Source organism: Coturnix japonica, chromosome 1 (assembly GCF_054131305.1).
Source record: "Coturnix japonica strain WE chromosome 1, WE-NBRP24, whole genome shotgun sequence".
NCBI lineage: Eukaryota > Metazoa > Chordata > Aves > Galliformes > Phasianidae > Coturnix > Coturnix japonica.
This window is the reverse complement of record NC_140663.1, coordinates 164,026,398-164,045,416: the sequence shown is the minus strand read 5'-3', so window position 1 is coordinate 164,045,416 and position 19,019 is coordinate 164,026,398. Positions and strand designations below refer to the sequence as shown.

At 44.5% G+C, this 19,019-nt stretch overlaps 2 protein-coding genes and 1 long non-coding RNA gene across 7 annotated transcripts in view; 2 read left to right on the top strand and 1 right to left on the bottom strand.

The window, feature by feature from the left end:
- The window catches only part of CUL5 (cullin 5), a 38,234-nt gene extending 33,635 nt beyond the window's left edge, over positions 1–4,599 (top strand). For 3 of the 4 annotated variants that reach the window (XR_001552777.2, XM_015852236.2, XM_085536432.1), the window contains one exon: positions 970–4,599. Coding sequence is in view for 2 of the 4 variants with exons in the window: in XM_015852236.2 (XP_015707722.1) it covers positions 970–1,164 (195 nt within the window). In the remaining 2 variants the exon portion in view is untranslated. The remainder of the gene's footprint in view (positions 1–969) is intronic. The other variant, XR_014942220.1, reaches the window with a different exon arrangement.
- LOC107308372 (uncharacterized) lies at positions 628–7,046 on the bottom strand. Of its 2 annotated transcripts, XR_014942221.1 has the most exons (3): positions 6,852–6,999; positions 5,461–5,624; positions 4,157–5,330 (listed from the first exon to the last, which is right to left on the bottom strand). It is a non-coding gene; the product is annotated as an uncharacterized LOC107308372 (long non-coding RNA). The 2 variants fall into 2 exon arrangements; XR_004305977.2 differs by lacking the exon at positions 5,461–5,624 and having other exon boundaries at positions 628–5,330; positions 6,852–7,046.
- Positions 7,047–7,122: 76 nt separating this feature from the next.
- On the top strand, positions 7,123–18,706 carry ACAT1 (acetyl-CoA acetyltransferase 1). Its single transcript, XM_015852237.3, has 12 exons — positions 7,123–7,205; positions 7,652–7,699; positions 9,423–9,540; positions 10,482–10,577; positions 11,116–11,216; positions 13,437–13,580; positions 14,482–14,632; positions 15,409–15,504; positions 16,109–16,222; positions 16,633–16,697; positions 17,489–17,646; positions 18,333–18,706. The coding sequence occupies exons 1-12, from the start codon at positions 7,149–7,151 to the stop codon at positions 18,451–18,453; spliced, it is 1,269 nt and encodes a 422-aa protein (XP_015707723.2). The 5' UTR covers positions 7,123–7,148; the 3' UTR covers positions 18,454–18,706.
- The last annotated feature ends 313 nt before the right edge of the window (positions 18,707–19,019 follow it).

Sequence of the window (19,019 nt, the reverse complement as noted above, 5' to 3'; positions counted from 1 at the left end):
CAAGCTGTAAACTGTTTCACCTCAGTTAACACCCTGGCTGTTCTTTCAGCTGAAGGGTTAATGCCTGCATGTGCTTACCAACTGAGAACACCTTGTAAGTGCTACTCTGACACTAAGCTTGTATTTCACAAGGTATGTCTCAGGTCACCCTGACTTCTGCTCAGAGAATGGGCAGGTGAACAAACACCAGGTTTTAGTGACTAACTCACTCTCTAGATATAAAATTCAGAGTCACCACTGACTCAGGTTGTATTTCTTGTGCATCTTGTCAGTGTTCCATTCTGTTGCTTTATCATCTTCTTTGTGAAGACAGTTCAGGATCTACTTAGGCTTAGGAATTGTGGCTTACACTTAATACCTCGTTAATGCCAAATTCAAAGCCATTTACTTCATGGATTTATAACTTCAGTCATGCTGTGAGCATATCCTAAATTAGCCTTTTGTACGCAGTTTCCTTTGGTTTGAGTTCTACCGAGTTCTTGGTCACAACCTGGAAGATAACAAACTCCGTGGTTTGACCTTGCAAGTAAAACGTGTTCTTATCGTGTTATTTGTTTTCTTTTTAGCATTTTTTATTTACTTTGTTCTTCGTTGTAAGCATGGGGGTATAGAAACTCACAGGAGATCTTTGTACTGTTTTATTCTCAAGTTTAATCATGATAATGAACATGGGCAACTGGCTGTAATTCACAAAGGTGGAATGCTGTAATCAGAGCGTGTCTTGTTTTCAAGTGGGTAAAGGTTTGGCCCTCACTTCAGGAATATATAAGCAAGAGCAGATGTTGGCCTTGCCTCATTTGAATTGGGGTGTGTCTTAAGTGCAGTATTTACGATGGCAAAATAATTCTTATATTTGATTTTTGAGGAAGAATATTTCCTTGCTGTACCAGGAGTCCCCTGTTAAAGCTGTGTTCGCTTTGTGGTTTCCACCAGACATTTCAGAATGTTTTTTCTCTCATTCCCCACCAGGAGGCTATCATCCAAATAATGAAAATGAGGAAGAAAATTACTAATGCCCAACTTCAGACTGAACTGGTAGAAATATTGAAAAACATGTTCTTACCACAAAAGAAAATGATAAAAGAGCAAATTGAATGGCTTATAGAGCACAAATATATCAGAAGAGATGAGTCGGATATCAACACCTTCATATATATGGCATAATGCGAGGACTCTGTGAGCTGCTGAGAACATAAACAGAAGGGTGCTTGGACAGACAGCTGCAACAGTTTGTGCTGCAGAAGGACCTGTTTTGACTTTCATTACGTATTAAAATCCCTGCCTTACCTTAAAGAGGACTCTATTTTGCCAATCTCATTCAGCTAGCATGATGGCATTCCCTTCATGTTGCACACTTTTAACAGCATGCTGTTTTGTGGGAAACCTGCATTCATGAAGAGCCCGTTGTGAACTTTTAAAAGTAGATTTGACTTACACCCACCAGGAAGAATACAGGTTTGGGTTTTTAGATGACCAGTACTTGCACAAGGAAAAATATTCAAATATTCATGCACTGAGGAACTGCTACTAGTTTTGTTTTGGTTTTTGTTGTTGTTTTCTTTTTTTAATGCAATTAGGACTAGAAGTAGCACTTTCACTTTTGTGTTCTGGATCAGCAGAGTCATGTACTGTCCACCTTTGATCCTTTTTGTAATAACATTTGAGAGACACATGCCTCACAAACTGATATATATTTGTTATCATTAAAATCTGTTGGCTAGAGCAGTGCTTCAATCTAGTAACTGGATTTTAATATTTGACACATAAGTGACATAAAAACAATTCCAACTCATGGGTGATACTTTTCTCCAAACAAGAGATGGTTGTTTTTAAATTGTTTTCTGTAAAGAAGTGGATATACATTATTTGTTACTTTATTTGGACAGACGATTTGGTACAATCCTTTTTGAGAAGGCAAAGCTTTCTTGAATGATATTCCACTATAAAAACAGTTTCCATAGATGGGTCTGTTATAGTGAACAGAAATATTAAGTGTATTTCCTTATACATTTAATATTTGTATGCCAGATATTTAAGTATGCTGTATATCCGAATGCATTAAAGAGCAATTGATGCACAGATTCTCAGAAAGGAGGTAACGCTCAAAGATCCCTGCATCAATTCCTCACTGGTAGCTCTCTCTGTATGGATGGATGTAAGGTTAATCATACGTTGGCTGTTTTGTTCCTTGAAAAGTCAACATCTGTGACAAACAAATGCTCTGCTTTTCATTTTGAAAGTGTCAGAATGGGAAATACAATTCTAACAGAAATGGTGAAAAGCTTAGGAAAAACACCTTGTGAGATATATGTGGAGAGAGTGCCAACATTGCACCAGGAATTTCAATTTCTTAATGTTACCTTTTCTGTTTGCAATCATCTGAAGTAGTTGTTTGGCAATGCTTGCCTCTGCTACTCTGAAATGTCCCAATGTGTCCTGGGCTGTAATAGGAATCAGTGGAGCAGAGTGCCTGTCTTGGGACAAAAGGTAAGTTGAGCCTTTCTCAGTTCTGTATGAATATTCGTATATAAATTGCAAGTGTGCGTTCTTTTTATTTTACCAGTTCAAATACAATATCTCAAGGTCTTCTCAAATGATTGGAAGAGGGTGGAGGATAGGATTGACATGAGTCAAAAAGGAAAACCTTCTATTAAGAGGAGGAGTTTATTTTTACGTGGTTGCAGTAAAGGGTGAAATAAGAGTGGTTTGAAAGCAAACTCACTACGAGAGTGGCTGTTTGCCCCCTTAAACAAGCTGCTTGGTCTGCTTATTAATATAAATGCCATCGTGACTGCCTGCATATGGTGTGTATTGGTCCTCTATTTGACTGAGAAATTTGCAGTGCCAGAGGTTTCATGAACAAGAAGAGATGGAGAGACACTGAGACCTGGCAAATTAGCATTTACACATTACAAATTAAGCTCGATGCTTTTACTGATTAAAAACAGTAAATGCTGTTGAAAAATAATGCATTTTTTTTCGTCTCCTATGGTGTTGCTATTCAGAATCAAAAGCAAGTGGTGCACTGTGTAATTAGCCACTAAAACTATTCCAATGATAGGAAACAAAATTCTAATAAAATCCTTGTGCTACGGGAGTTTCAGTATTGGAAAGGTAAATTTCAGTAAGTGCTCACTTGAGACAGTTGGGATAAACTGACAACCCAGAGCTGTAAACATACCAGTCTGAGCACAGCCTCCACCGTAAGAAATTCCAACCCTTTACCACAGAGGAACACACAGAAGGAGCACTGGGTAATGCAGCTTCTGAAGCCATTGACTTAGGTTGAGAGGAGTTGAGAGCGTCTTATATGCAATCATTCAGGAAGCTGGAGCGCGTGCAGAAAGCAGCAGGTTGTTAAAATCTAACAAACTGTGTTTTCCTTCAACTCATAAGTTTGAAATAGTATAAACTCAAAGTTACCATGTACTTCTCAACACCTGGGATGTGGAAATACAGTTGGTAATGTGCCTACAACATGGTCATTTTTCTTTAAATACTTGCCGAAAATGGATGTTGGTTTTTTATTAAATCTGAGAATCACACCAGCAAATTTGTTACAGATGCAGAATCGTGTTTAGCATCCTTCATCAGGTCACTTTCACCAGTATGCACTTAGACTCGTATCAGCTGGGCACAGGGAGGTAGCTGGGGTGAATGTTCTCTTGGGGACGGCAGAGTTCAGCTCTGAATGAAAATGATCTATTCTTCACTTGCAATATGGCAACAACGCACTTTTAAGGCTACAGTTTTTAGCTATGAATTCACATGTCCAAAGACCTTGCTTAAAAGAGGTGCTGCATCTGAGGAGCATGTTGCCACACACACTGCCACGGTGAACGGCTATGGAGAAAGCCTGTTGTAGATGAGGCTGGGGGGAGGGGGGGAATCGCTCTTCATGGGTTTAATTAAGGAATACTGTTAAAACCTTCTCTGTCCCAACAACATGATGAGGATCTCGGTTTCAATTCTGAAGTCTTCCATTTTCCTCTTTCCACAGTTGGCGTTCCTAGCTCCTATTTTTGTTCATCTTTCATTCGTTTGTTATGACCATAACACAGTTGCGTTTCCAAAAGGAAATGTGACTTTCCTGTTTCCACCTTTATGAACTTAATCTAAACGCATCGAATGTTCACATGTTGCATTGATTTGCGTTGGGATGCCATTGTCCTGCAAAGGGCGCATTTTGACAATACAATTGGCAAAAAGATTTGATAGTTTTACAGAACGATTTGCTATCTTAAACTCAAACTCTTTTCTATTTTCATCTGGATGACTGGGATGCTATCTTTGTAACCCTTGGAGGTCAGATTTCTGAAATAAACAATACACGAAAGCTTTCCTGTCATATACACTATATGTAGTCTGGAGTGTTGAGCAAACTTGAGTTCCTGAGTTGTAATATCTATCCGCGTACGGTATTTACAGTTCTGAATGTGTGCCACTCCCGAGGTGATAACGCTGTACAGTTTGGAATGGTGGTAGTTCTGTATGGCAGTCCAGCTGAACTATTTTGATGTACTGCTTAATTTTTGAATTTTATTTTTTAAGTTGTATAATTTATTTTCTTGCAAAATAAAAATGTAATATAAAAGACTACGCATGTATCAGCAAGATATTTTGGTCTCTTTCTCCTGCTGAAGGTTTAAGTCTAGTTCAGGCAAGAGTGAGCTGCTCCTAAAAAAATCAGTCTAAGGTCTGTTTTGATCAGTGTATGCTTAGGAAATAAAAAGCAAAAGAAGTGGGGTGAGGGAGGAGAGACAGCTAATAAAGATCTAATACGATAATAAAGATCCCTTCTTGTCAGGGCCTTCAGGAACTGAAGTCTCTGTGATGACTTAAATGGCCATCACTGAACATTCACGGTGCCATCACCATATTGCTGGGACTGGTGGTGCCTTGTTCTACACCAAGCAAATGGTGTGGGAAGGGCTGGCTGCTCCAAGCTGTGCTTCTTCTGTGATGGCTTCTCTCATTGTCCTTCTATTTCAATGGGAATTCTATTCTTACTTTTCAGCTTTATTTCTTCTAGTGCACCCAATGTTTTGTGCTTTCTGGTATGTGCAAAGGTTTGTTTGTATGGAATAAATAGGGTTTTTTTTAATTGACTCTTCAGTCCACGTGGCAATTATTGACTTAGCAGTTCCTATTGGCAGAGCTTTCACAATGACTTCACATGATCACAGCTTAGGTATGATCAGTGATTTAAATGTGGAAGGCTTCAAACCTTCTTCAGTCTTCTGATAAATGTAGTACTTGGCTTTATCTTTGACTTTGCTTAGCATGGCAACCTCTCTGAGCAGTGCATAGGCTTTCCTAGAGAAAAAGAGCTAAGGGAGAAAGGAGGGGAGGGGGGGAAAGGAAATAATCAGCTGACTGGAGAAAGCAACAAGTGCAGGGGGAGGAAGAAGAGGATGTGTGAGTTTCACAGGACCAAAGCCATAAAATGCTGGAAAGCACCTTTACTAGTGCCTGCTGTCCCCTGTTGAATCCTTGCAGCCGCTGATATCCCATAGGCAAAAGGCTTTTCTCCTTCCCCACAATGTGATGCCCACTGGGCTGGGTCAGGAGGCAGCTGGTACGGCCGTGGTCCTGCAGCTCCATGTGGGGTCAGGGCAGGGAGCCTGTATGTAAACATTCTGTTTATTTACCCTCCTGCTTCCCAGGGGAAAGTGCAGCCCAAGCTGCCACAGGGACGCTGCACCAGCTGCATCCCCAGGCACGTGGGGGAGCTGACTCAGATGACTCTTTGGTTTGGCCCACTGAAGGTTCTTCCTGCGTTTTTTGATGTTAAAAGCTTTGTATTCTGAAGTACGTGCTCTGCAGAGATGTTTCCTTTTTCTTTACATGGCTTCTCCGTGTGCTGGAGTTCTGCAGCTTGAGACTCACTTTTGACTCTCTATAACTTCCTGGAGGGAGGTTGTAGTGAGCTGGGGGTTGGCCTCTTCTCTCGTGTAATTGATGATAGAACTAGAGGGAATGGTTTTAAGCTGCACCAGGGGAGATTCAGGCTGGACATTAGGAAGTATTACTTCTCAGAAAGGGTAGTCAGGCATTGGAATGCACTGCCCAGGGAGGTTGTGGAGTCACCGACCATGGGAGTGTTCAAGAAACATTTGGATGTTGTGTTGAGGAATATGATTTAGCTGGGAAGTATTGGTAATGGTTGGACCAGATGATCTAGGTCTTTTCCAACCTTGATAATTCTGTGATTCTGTGACTTTGTTTTACTTCAAAAGCACCTGTCCTTCCCTGGCTGGAGGTTTCTGTACAGGTTGGGGTTCCCAGCATCCTAAGGGACATGAGATTATCTGTACCCTCCTTTTTTCTCGTGCAAGTGCCAATAAATGGTATTTTAATCAGTATGTTTGAGGGTCCAGGTGCTCTTCCAGGTGAGAGAACATCAGCGCTGGCCCCACTGTGTTACATTTGGCACAGCTGGCAGAATCCCAGTGGGCTGCAGCATGAGGGGATGAAGAACAGACCGAGAGCTTCTGCTGAGGATTTCCTTGTGGAAATTCCACTGTGTGTGGAAACGGTCCCAGTGTGCATTCAGTGCTGCTTCAAGGATACACGATCACAGAATTATCAATGTTGGAAAAGACCTAGAAGATCATCCAGTCCAACCATCACCAATACTTACCAGTTAAATCATATCCTTATGATCTGGCTTTGCAATCTTTACCGGTGCAAAGCCAGATCCCCACAAAAACAGTGTCGTCGTCGTCCCCCCCTAGTCCCTCAGCCTTGAGGGAGACGCTCCAGGCCCCATCCATCCTTGTTGCCATCCACTCTCTGCAGACGTTCCCCGCCCACACCTGCGGCCTGTGCTGCTCCCATCCGGCTCTCACCTCTTGTCCAGCGGCTTTCGAACACCGAGGAAATAAGAACTGCCCACCATGGGGCTCCGAGGGGCGGCGCGATGGGCCGCGACACGACGCGACACCCGCACGGCCCGTCCCGGCTGTGGAGAGAGGGCTGGGCGGGCAGGCGGCGTGTGACAGCGCGGGCCGGCTTCGAGCTCAGCCAATAGCAAGGCCGCAACTAGTCCCGCCTTCAGCCCTTCTACCAATGGGGAGCGGGGAGGTGACGGCGCGCGGCCGCTGCGGGCGGGGCGGCGGTGAAGGTGACGGCAGGAGCAGGAGCAGATGGCGGCCGTGGCGATGCTGGCACAGCGGGGAGCGGCGGCGGCCGGGCTGCTGAGGGTGAGCGGGGCGGGGCGGCCGGCGATGGAACGGGGGGATCCGTCCTCGATCCTTATTTCGCACGCCCGGCGCGGTGCGGGGCTGCGGCGGCACGGCCAAGGTCACGGTGCCGGGCGGGCTCCGCGTGGGCCCCGCTGTGGGGCTGCGCTGCGCTGTGTGAGGGGAACCGGCACCGCCGGGTGTCACCGCGATCGTGTGGCGGCCTCAGAGCCGGGCAGGGCGCCGTGCTGTGCCCAGGTGTTGGGCAAACGGCCCCGGGCTTTGTTTCTCTAAAAGACCAGGTTGGAGGGGGCCCTGGGCAACCTGATCTAGTAAATGTGTATGTTTGGTGGCCCTGCCAGGCAGGGGGTTGGAACTACATGATCCTTGAGGTCCCTTCCAACCCGGGTCATTCTGTGATTCTGTGATTCTCTTGGTGTTGTTCTGAGCATGTGCTTGTTTTTCAGGCTCTGAAGTACACGAGCCGTGGCTACGCGTCTCAGCGCACCTTAAATGTAAGTGTGACGTTCCGTGGAGCTGCAGGTCAGTGCTGTGTCTGCTGCTTAAGGGTCTGTCTGCCTGTTGGTGCAGCTGGAGACACTTGCTGGTTCTTATCAGGAGCTGTCCGGCTCAGTCTGGCTGTCCATAGCACTGGCTGCTCATCTTTCTGCTGCCAGGCCCTTGTGCTGCTCCAACAGGGTTAATCAGTAGACACAGTGATGTCACATTGAAGCCAAGCAGCAAAACAATACTAAATCTGTTTTGAGAGGCTACCAAGTGTGAAGTCTAATGTCACCGCAGGGCTTAAACTACAGCTTACACATCTTTAATCTGATGGTGTTCTGACAATGCCTGGTGAGATGCTTGGTCTTCCAAGGCCTATTAACTCACTAAGTGTAAAGGTTCATTAAATTGTAGTGACAGTACCTTCCACAGTGTGCAGACCATGTCAGCACAGCAGTATTTAACTCCCAGGCGTTTGTTACAGTGCCTTTATACATCAGTGGGATTGAGTCAAAGATGTGGCCAAAGGGGATTCCACTGGTCTCTTTCCGTGTCTCATACTGGGAGACTGAGAACTGGGCCTGGTATTTCTCATGTGGCCTCATCAGTGCTGAGCAGAGGCTACTTACTGATCTCCAACCGGAGATCAGTGCCACTGATCACCACTTTCTGGTCCCAGACTTTTAGCCTTTATGGACCCAACTGTCTGCCCATCCAGCTCGTACATCACCAGCTCCTCTATGAGGGCCTTAAGGGGATGGTGTCAGACACCTTACTGAAGTTCACATAGACAATATCTGCTGCTCCCACTGCATCCCTCAGGCTTGTGATGTCATCACCAAGGTTTATCACATTGGTTAAGCGTGCCTTCCCCTTGGTGAATCTGTTCTGACTGATAATGTTGTTGTTGTTTATGGGTCTGGGAATGGTTTCCAGAATGAGCTGTGCCATCACCTTCCCGGGTATCAAGCCGAGGCTGACTGGTGTGTAGTTCCCTGCAGCCTCTTCGAGGGTGGGAGGTATCTCTCCCATTTGTTGTGACCATTCAAAGTCCTTTGAGAGTGAAGTTACACTGACAGCAGCCAGCTTCCTCAGCACTTGTGGCTGTGTCCCACCAGGGCCTATGAGCTTAGGCGTGTCCAGCTGGCTCAAGTATTCCCTGAGCTGATTTGGTGGAAACACCAAAGGTGCATCTTCCTCTCTTCAGCCTTTTAACCTGCTCTCTAGGACCCGGGGTTCCCAAAGGGCAGCCTTGCTGGTGGAGGCTGAGGTGAAGGAGGCATTCAGTAGCTCAGCCCTTTCCAGCTTGGGCCCCTCTTTCCTCCAAGCCCTGGGATTCCTTCAGGCATCACCCATCCCAAGGCAGAGCTCCATGCATTCCAACTGTTCCCTCATATAAAGAGCAGCTCTACCTCGTCTGCCGAGCCTGTCCTTCCTAGGGAGCCTGTATCACTGCAGCCCTCAGAGCCATCCTGTCACACTCTGCCATCCCGACAAGGTCGTATCCCCGCAATGGTGCACAGGTCCCAAATTCCTTGTCTTTGTTCTTCGTGCTGCAATGCACCAGTGAATATAGTTTTGGTGCTCCGTGCTGCTTATTGAATAAAAGGGGGAGCTGTGACATGAATGAAAGAGTAAAAGGATGAACTTTAAATAAATAAGTACATAAGTAAATTGGGGTATGTGTGCGTGTGTAAAGATACCTTGACTTTTATTTTGTGCTTGTCCTTTTAGGAAGTGGTTATAGCAAGTGCTGCAAGGACACCCATTGGATCTTTCCAAGGCTCTCTTTCATCATTGCCAGCCACTAAACTGGGTTCCATTGCGATTAAAGGAGCAATTGACAGAGCAGGTACATGTCAATGTGTTTGAATGAGAAAACCTCCGACAGCTCTGAACGTTATCGGTCTGTGTCGTTTGTTTTGAAGCTGCTTGGTAAAATAGACTTCTCTGTTGGTGTTGGTGTTCCTCCCCCTCCCCCGTAGCACTTTTAAGGCTTTAATCTGTAAATGGTATTTAAGGTGCCCGTTGGACTCTGCTTCCATCTGTAAATGCTGCTTCGAAGAGCAGGATGTTACTTAGGAATGTCAGTGGTGTTCCCAACTGCATAGAACATGCTGATTGCTTGTCTGGGTGTAGTTACGACACACCGAAGCTGATACGAAGGCTGCTTGTTGCTCAAACCAGGAGTCCTGTTTTGACATGGCACTCCTCTGACGCCCTTGTGAGACTATCCATAGCTTTAAATCAGTATTAAACAAACAGGGCTGTTTCTTTGGACATCGTTGTCACAAATAGGAAGTTCTGTGCGTTTAACCATCCACGACAATTTTGTTGATCAGGTGACTGGTGAGAGTTGGGCATGTTGGCTTTACTTACCTTGATCTGTGAGCAGGTGAGGGAATTCTGATGTGAGGTCCCCAGTTCAGTGTGCTCTGTGAGTATGAGGATAGAGATCTGGAATGCTTTTAGCATACAGTTTGGACATCATAGAATCATAGAATTACTCAGGTTGGAAAAGACCTTGAACATCATCAAGTCCAACCACAGCCTAACCATAGTGCCCTAACTTTAACAACTCTCTGCTAAATAATATCCCTGAGCACCACATCCAAATGGCTCTTAAACACGACCGGGGATGGCGATTCAACCACCTCCCTGGGGAGAATATTCCAGTACTTAACGTGGCATGTTTTATCTCTTTTCTATAGGAAACTTTAATGGGAAGGTTCATAGCAGGTAATTATATCTTCTGTGCAAAGAATCCGCAATCAAACCACACTTGTTTTCTAGGTATCCCTGCAGAAGAAGTGAAAGAAGTGTATATGGGTAATGTCCTGCAGGCCGGACAAGGGCAAGCTCCAGCAAGACAGGCGGTGCTGGGTGCAGGTATGCATTGTGTCAGTTCTGGGTTTAAAGGTGGTCTTTTCTTCAGATGGATGGCTGCTAATGCAATTGTAGATGACTGAGGTATGAGTTAGAGCAGGGAGGTGCCCAGCCACCCTGCAGGACAGGCTGCACACTTGTTCCCATGCAGGCTGAAGGCTCGCTCTGTGCTGTAGTGTTACACCACTATGTGGTGTATGCTCAGCTATCACTTGTCGTGTGCACAATGGATGTTATTGCCTGCAGCGTTTGCAGAACCTGGAGAGGCTGAAACCACTTTGTACTGATGATGGATGTTCTCAGTGATCTTCTTATGTCCAGTTCTTCACTTGCTTCCCATCTTACCACTCAAGTCTGTTGCCTGAAGGGGAGAAGCAACAGCAATCTCCAAGGACAGTAACGAGGGGTGAGGGTAGATAAACTGCCCGAGCTGGACCCTCTGGCTAAAGTAGCATCGGTCCCATATGAAATATTGTTGAAACACCAATCTAATGTTCACCCTTTAAATAATGCAGTTGTTTGTACAACTTACCTGACTTAGGTTTACCCATCTCCACTGATACTACAACTGTCAACAAGGTCTGCGCTTCAGGAATGAAATCGATCATGATGGCAGCCCAGAGCCTGATGTGTGGCAGCCAGGTATGTGGTGTCAGTGCTGCTCTATGGAAGGGATGCACAGCTGACCTTGTGGATCCTGTCCTGAGATGGCTGTGGTCTTGGATTTGGGATTCTGTTTTGACTTGCAATAATGAAGCTAATTATTGAGGTTTGCTTAGGTTACGCAACCTTGATTTGACAGTAATTTAAATACATTTTGGTTTGAAGCAGACAAAGAAAAGGCATCGTAGTGTGTGACCTGTCAGATTTATTTTCAGAGCTGGGCCAATAAGGTGGATTTATTTTGTATACAAATCCTCTCTACTGCCTTCCCCATAAAACTTAGGGAATTTTTCAGGCTTTCTCATCCGAAAAAAATCAAGAACTGAACTCAGTGTTTGTTGGAAGGGATCTCATCTTGACTTTCAAGTACTTTTATCACTTAACTGAAGTAATTTCACATGTTAAAGCAGTGCTGTTTCTAAGTGTGTTAAAGTTGTTTCAGCCTCTCAGAGAACAACAGAAAAGCCTGAAACTCTCTGTTGTTGCTGAATCATGTTTTCATTCAGGAGCTGAATGGAGGAGAATTACTCATCTCTGTCCACTGTATTCTAAGATTCTCTGAAGTAAAGATATTGTCAGTTCAAGGCGTATTTTTAGTTGACGAAATCAATGGCTCCTAAGTGAGAATTATACTTAATAATTATATATCTTGTTTATCCAGGAGCAAAAGTAAAAATATTTGATTTTCTCATCCCCCATGTGAAAAGAGCAGTGTTTTTCAGTTGGGCAACCACTTGTAGCAAGGCCTAAGCAATGCAGAGAATGACACTTCACCCAGTGCCTGCTGCGCCCGGTGCAAGGCTTTTCACTGGACTTTGAATCAGGTCCAGCTCTTCTGTGCAAACAGCTCTGCTTGGATTTAGTAGCTGACATCTGCTGAGTCCATTGGAGCAGTCGCTCGCTGGGTTTGTTTGTTGGGTGCTCTGAAGAGAAGTGGACTTTTCAGCTCAGCCCTGAGATGTGCAGTGCTGACCGGCTCAGCACGTGCTGACAGCTGCCCATTACACCCTCAGAGCTCCACGCTGTGGCTTTTCTGGATGAGTTTTGTTCTTTTTTCCTGGCTGTGGGTTGGGGTTGGGAGATATTTGTGGTGTGAGCGTGTGACAGTTCCCAGAGGCTTGAGTCAGCGCACATTAAGGACTATATAAATTGTTGCCTTAGCTCCAAGTCTTTTGCCTGATGGAGTAGAAATGCCAGGGACTCCTGTTCCTCTGGTCTATCACTGCCTTTCCAGGTTACTGCCTTTCTAGTTTGTTTCCAGCCTCCTTGGCTATGTTTTCTTTGTTACTACATGCTGCCGTTCTGGATTTAGTTTAAAATCTATTCTGAACTAAGTCATTCTTTTTCCAAGCCTGTACTGAAAGACCAAGCTACTACTTTTTCCATGTCAAGTATCTGTAGCAGTTGTATTAACAGCAATGCTGGACTCTCCAAGAATAATGCTGCTACGTTTGCATTTTTCCTTTGATTATCTATCTTAAAAAAGCCATGCCATTAAGGACAGCAACTCTTCACACCCCAGGATGTGTTTTGTGGGTGGTAGCCTGGGGACGGCAGTTCTGCTTATGGTCCTTGTAGCATTGCTTTTTTTGTCTGTTCTGCCTCAGCTTGAGGAGCAGATTGGTTTGTAAATACCAGCAGTTGTTCAGCCTAATTCCAGTTCGGCGGTCATTTTTTTAACATCCTTCATAAAAACGCTGGTGCTTTCAGATGACAAACCCTCACTGTAAGTCATCTCTTTACATGTGAGATGTACAAATGCTATGTGAAGCTTCAGGTAATTCTAAAGCTCGGTCTCTCATTGGCTCTCTTAGATTCTGCTGCTTGTTCCGCAGGATGTGGAGCTGCTCATGAAGAACAAATGAGAAATTTAGAGAAAAATGAAGTGCTTAAAATAATTTATGATGTGACCTTGGAAGCTTTTGAAGTAGGAGCACAAGAGGCTGACGTGGCTCTTGCAGCTTTCCAAAGTGATGCACCAGACAGAGGTCTGGCTGTTCCGTCAGCATGGATTAGTTCTCTTCAGCTCTTGTCCCCACTGCTTGCTTTTAAAATGAATAAAGTTGCCTTTTATTCCTTTTTCTCCAAGAGTTGCTTGAAATATGAAGTGTCCACTCAATCATCTGTTAGCATCAGTTCCTGGATGAAGTCATGTAGAACATGCAGCATTATTGATAACTTCAGCTTTTGTTTGAGCAGGATGTAATGGTTGCTGGTGGAATGGAGAGCATGTCCAACGTTCCCTATACGATGAGCAGAGGATCTACACCTTACGGAGGAGTTAATCTGGAAGATCTGATCGTAAAAGATGGACTTACAGATGTTTATAACCATATCCATATGGTAAATATTCCTGCAGAGTTCTGAAATATCAACCGTTGGCCTCACACGGCTTTGAAAAAGTTGCTTGTTATTATATTGCATCATTTAACAGACCTAGAAATGAGTAACGTACCTGTAATGGAGAGACTCGATGGGAGGCTGAAATGGGGTGGGAAGCGGTGTGTTCGTTTTTTTTTCTCTCTGAATACCTTGGAGCAGGGGTTGAAAGAGACAACATGATTTCTTCCACCTGTGGGTGGGTTTTGCTGTCTCAGTGGGTGGGAGCAGTCAGGTTGCGTGATGCCTTTGGGGATGGCCTCTTTGCTTCAGCAGATCGGTGCTTATTTTCCCTCCCCCTACGTACATATTCCATACCTTTTGTTAGAAGGTTTGAGTCAGCTGATCTGCTTAGCTCATCAGCACGATACATTGGACAAAACTGAGGGAGGGTCCAGAAAAATACTGATCTGGTATGGTGATAGTAAATGTGGAGGGAACAGTTTGAAAGGATAATGACTGTTTTCAATGCTTCTGTGTGTGCTTTATACTTATCTTATTATCTTATTATTATCTTACTATCTTATTAGAGTGCATTCTACCTCTGCTGTTGGCTGAACACCACTCATGCATTTCAACTGAAATGACTTTTGATTGAGAGGCTTTTTGGCATAGACAAGCTAAGAATGGCATAAGATGATGCAAACACACAGTTCTGTGTGTTCTCCAGTCTCTAGTCAGCCTTTAGAACTGCATGCAGTTTTTTAACTTGGGAGAACCCCTCGTGTGGTATCACAGTCTGCATTCAGAACACATGTACTAAATGTGAAGGTGCTATTCCAAAGGCAGAAGTTTCTGATTGGTTACGTTTCTCATTTGCATCCCCTGGAACACCAGATGTAACATGTCTGTATTTTTTTTCAAGGGCAACTGTGCTGAGAATACAGCAAAGAAGTTCACTATTTCACGAGAGGAGCAGGACAAGTACGCCATTGGCTCTTACACTAAGAGCAAAGCAGCGTGGGATTCGGGAATTCTCAAGAAAGAAATCGTTCCTGTCACTGTCTCTAAGAAAGGTATTGAGGGGGGGAGGGGTGAAGTGAGCTGTGTTTGTCCTTTGAAAGCTGTGACAGGGCCTGCGCTCAGAGCAGGTTACACTGTTTAGACATGCAGATCTCAGGAATGTGCACACATGGGTTTATATGTGTTTGTATCTCACATACAAAGAACTTGCTGTTACACAGACTTCTAGCTGAGCAGCAGTCAGTCATCTCTATCTGCTTATATATTTCTTTTCCTTTAATGTTACGTGCAGTAACATCTTCAAGGGGATGATTGTGTACTAAATTCTGGTGGAACAGATTGGTTACGTGTTTGAATCTCTCTGTAAATTACCTTAAAGATCTGCTCTTTGTCCCTTTCATTTGCACATCAAGAAGTAAAAATGATTTGATGTGAATAAATGACATTAAGGAGATTAGGAGGAAGTTTTTCACTCAGAGGGTGGTGACGCACTGGAACAGGTTGCCCAGTGAGGCTGTGGATGCCCCATCCCTGGAGGCATTCAAGGCCAGGCTGGATGTGGCTCTGGGAAGCCTGATCTGGTGGTTGGTGACCCTGCACATAGCAGGGGGTTGAAACTGATGATCTTTGTGATCCTTTTCAACCCAGGCCATTCTATGATTGTCTGAATTACTTACACATGCCAAAAATGCATTTATGAAAACAAAAGAAAGTTTACATTTTCTACTGAAATAAGTTGTTGAAGTTAGAGAACATTTAATGTGTGTACTGTGTTAGAATGTTTGAGAAAGGACTGCACACATAAAACTAAATCGAATCTGAATTTCAGGAAAGCCAGACACAGAAGTGACAGAAGATGAGGAATACAAGCGGGTTGATTTTAGTAAAGTTCCAAAGCTGAAAACTGTCTTCCAGAAAGAAAATGGTAAATATTGCTAAATCAAATGCTTATCATTTGCTTCAGGAATGCTCTGTCAGAATGAACAGTGCCGTTCACAAGAGCTTGAATACGCAGCCGTAATCAATGACCTTTTCAATGCCTGATAAAGAAAAGTCCTACAAATAAGTCACAGCAGCACAAACTGGCTTAGAATGAGAAGAATCTGCGCCCCAGTGAAAACCTCTGTTTTGTGCATCTTCAGTAGACTGAGACAGCTGTCTTTGGTCACCACAGCTGTAAGCTCCTGCTGTGCCTGCACGTTGTGCCCTGTCACCTCCCTGCATCTGTAGCTGAGGAACCTGGCCAAAGCAAAGCTGGCACTGCAACACAAACAAACACGTTTGTGCTGGAGCTCTGCGTTAATGCTGGCAGCACTGCCGATGCAGAAGGCATGGGCTGAACTGCTGTTGAGATGTAGCTTATGAATACATGTGATAAATTGGTTTGATTAAACAAGTGTTACAAAAACAGCTGTTGGTTATCTCAGTGCAGCAGCTGTTATATCGAGACCTTGTATGGCTGACGGGCCTGCAGGATCTACCTGAGGTATCTCATCTTCCCCTCTGTTAAAACACATTACCTTTTCTAGGAACAGTCACGGCTGCCAATGCCAGTACTTTGAATGATGGAGCAGCTGCTTTGGTTCTGATGACTACGGAGGCAGCCAAGAGACTGAAAGTTAAACCGCTGGCACGGATAGTTGGTAAGGCTTTGCTTTTCTCATCTGTGAGTGGAGAAGTGGAAAATATTCTGCTGGTGTACCCGACTGGCAGCCCTGTTTGTCCCGTTATCTGTTGTGCATGGAGCAGAGAGCACACGGCTGTAGGTGCTATGACTGCATCTCCTCAGTATGGACTTGGAGATGTCACGTGCCATAGCAGCAGGTTTTTATCATAGAGTTTCCTATGTGGAATAATTATAAACACCTGAGAATATTGTGATCTTGTGCACATAAGGCACTGAGTTTTATGTCGATTATTTTCAGTGACCATTCTATTCAGAATTGTTCTCTCTTGCCTGGGTTTACAGCTTCAAAGTAATGAAAATAATGTTAGGTGAAAACGAGGCATTTAAACAGCTTTTGTGACTTTTTTTTCCTTAATGTTTGTACAGCTTTTGCAGATGCTGCTGTTGATCCCATTGACTTTCCCATTGCACCTGCGCTCGCTGTTCCCAAGGTAGGAATTAAACAGCTGCTTTTGCAAAAGACAGCAAACTTCCCAGCACTGCAGCAGTCCTCAGCGCACCATCCTGTAGTAGCACTGAAATCAAATAGGTTTTGCAGTGGATTAAGGTTAGGGTGCAGATTTTAGAGACAGGCTGCTCATGTATCTGACAGTATCTTCTTTTATGCTGCTCTTGCCAACTTTTGGCCTTGTTTTCACTTTTAAGGTTTTCAAGCAATTGTGACTAAAAGGCAAAATAAATGTGATTATACAAATACAGATTACCCCAGAGAGGAGCTAAAGGTAACTGTGTGCAGTATTGTATCAGTGTGCAATGTGTGGCGATGTACTTAGTATAAATATCATCATATCATAGTATCATAGTCTCGTGGAGGTTGGAAGGGACCTTAGAGATCATCAAGTCCAACCCCCGGGATTCGAGCCTCTGTGTAGCAGAGCGGCACTTCTACCACTTGCGCCACAGGGGATTCGAACCCGGGCCCCGGTGTTGCAAAGCGGCATTCCTACTACTGCGCCATCGCAGTGGGATACAATAATCTCCATTCCTTCTTCTGTGAGAACTCAGGTTTGTGCTACAGAACCTCAGTTTTGCTCTTTCCACGTCTGACAAAGTGCTTCTGAGATGTGAGATGTGAGCTCTGTGCTCTCACTTGGCAGACAGCGCAGGGGGGACTTCACTTGCTGTCTGCAGTTTGACTTCACAACAGTCTTAATTATTTCCATGAAATACTTCAGCTTCTGAGTTCTTTCACAGCAAGAATCATTTTTATTACTGTTTCTAGATTCTAAGTGAGACGGGCCTGAAAAAAGAAGACATTGCAATGTGGGAAATCAACGAAGCCTTCAGTGTTGTGGTGCTGGCCAATATTAAAATGCTGGGTATTGATCCACAGAAAGTAAACATTAATGGTGGCGCTGTCTCTCTTGGGCATCCAATTGGGTACGTAAACAAGCGCTCTGTTTTGGCTGCACAGAGGCACTGTTACTAAATAGAGATGAGGAGTAACCACGATGTACATGAAGAATCAGTAGCAGCATTTCACAATGCAGAAGTTTGCTGACAAAGTTGTACTCGAGCCGTAGTCCCTCAAGATGTGCCGTTATCTCCTTCATAATATCAGCTCTGGTAATGAAATGTGACCTTTGTCTCTAAGGGAGATTTCTACAGTATGACAGAATTTAGATGTCGGCTTTTGCGGGAGCTGGATGAGTGCGCCACATTACAGCAGGTCAAGTTGGAGCCAAGGAAGAAACTGAAAGGAATAATGAGCATTGATTTGGTTGTTGGTGGAAGAGATTTAGTATTAATTACCTTCTTTGAAAGATCTCCGATAATTGATGCTTCATAACACAGAGTACTTAGAGGCGATTTCCTTTACCTAGAAAGGCCGGTTGTGGCTGTGCAGGCATAAAATCTCCCCTTTTAAGTGCAGTCCCTGCAGAAAAGGAGCCTGTGTTGTTTCTAAACATAGACAAAAGGGGTTGTTGGATCTTCTGTTGGTTTCATGCTCTTGGTTTTGTTTCCTTCCAGGGAATCAGTGCCATATTCTGCCAACAACCTTGTGCAAGTCCAATTCAGAATCTTCTTCGAACTACGATGTTAATTTTTTCTTTTCTTTTATCTAGAATGTCTGGAGCAAGAATTGTTGTCCACATGGTCCATGCGCTGAAACAAGGGCAGTATGGCCTTGCGGGGATTTGCAATGGAGGAGGAGGTGCTTCTGCAATATTGATAGAGAAGCTGTAGGCCCAAACAGTTGCTGGAAAAAAATAAGCCTTAAAAAAATCTGTGATCAAAGTGAGGAGCAGCAGCTGTTACCCCTTAGCAGTAAAGGGGTGAATTCCTCAGCAGCTATTCTAAAACTTCCAGAACTATCACTGATGATTGATGCGAACAAATGGGCTTTTGTACCTCAACACAAGTTTTCATACAGTACAAGCAAAAAATATGAAATCATGATAACGTATCAAGAGCTGACAATAAAGAATGTTGCTGTCAACTGCGGCTCCTCTCACTTCTGGTTCCTCAGCTGCCACCAAGTCGTCTGAGTCACGTTGCCTCCTGTAGCTCTCTTATAACCCGCCTTAGTGTGAAGGAAGCTGGGAGCCACGGTGGGTGACTTATTTAGATCTGCAGGTCCTGACAGAGAACAGCTAAGGGCGGCCTAACCTCAGAATGCTGCTTCTCCCCTTGTGCTCCTGTGACCACCTGTGGCATGCGCTTCTGTCACTACTCCTCTGAACGGAGGCAGGTTCAGGACTAGAATTGTGCAAGCACAGTTCCCTCCTTCAGTAACACTGCCCTGTGGCTGG

What these genes read in the sequence shown, in the direction of transcription:
- ACAT1 (XM_015852237.3), top strand. Translation starts at nt 7,149, where the DNA reads ATGGCGGCCGTGGCGATGCTGGCACAGCGGGGAGCGGCGGCGGCCGGG. An exon ending in TTTATAACCATATCCATATG is followed by an intron (nt 13,581 to 14,481) that starts GTAAATATTCCT and finishes TTTTTTTTCAAG; the next exon opens with GGCAACTGTGCTGAGAATAC. An exon ending in TCTCTTGGGCATCCAATTGG is followed by an intron (nt 17,647 to 18,332) that starts GTACGTAAACAA and finishes TCTTTTATCTAG; the next exon opens with AATGTCTGGAGCAAGAATTG.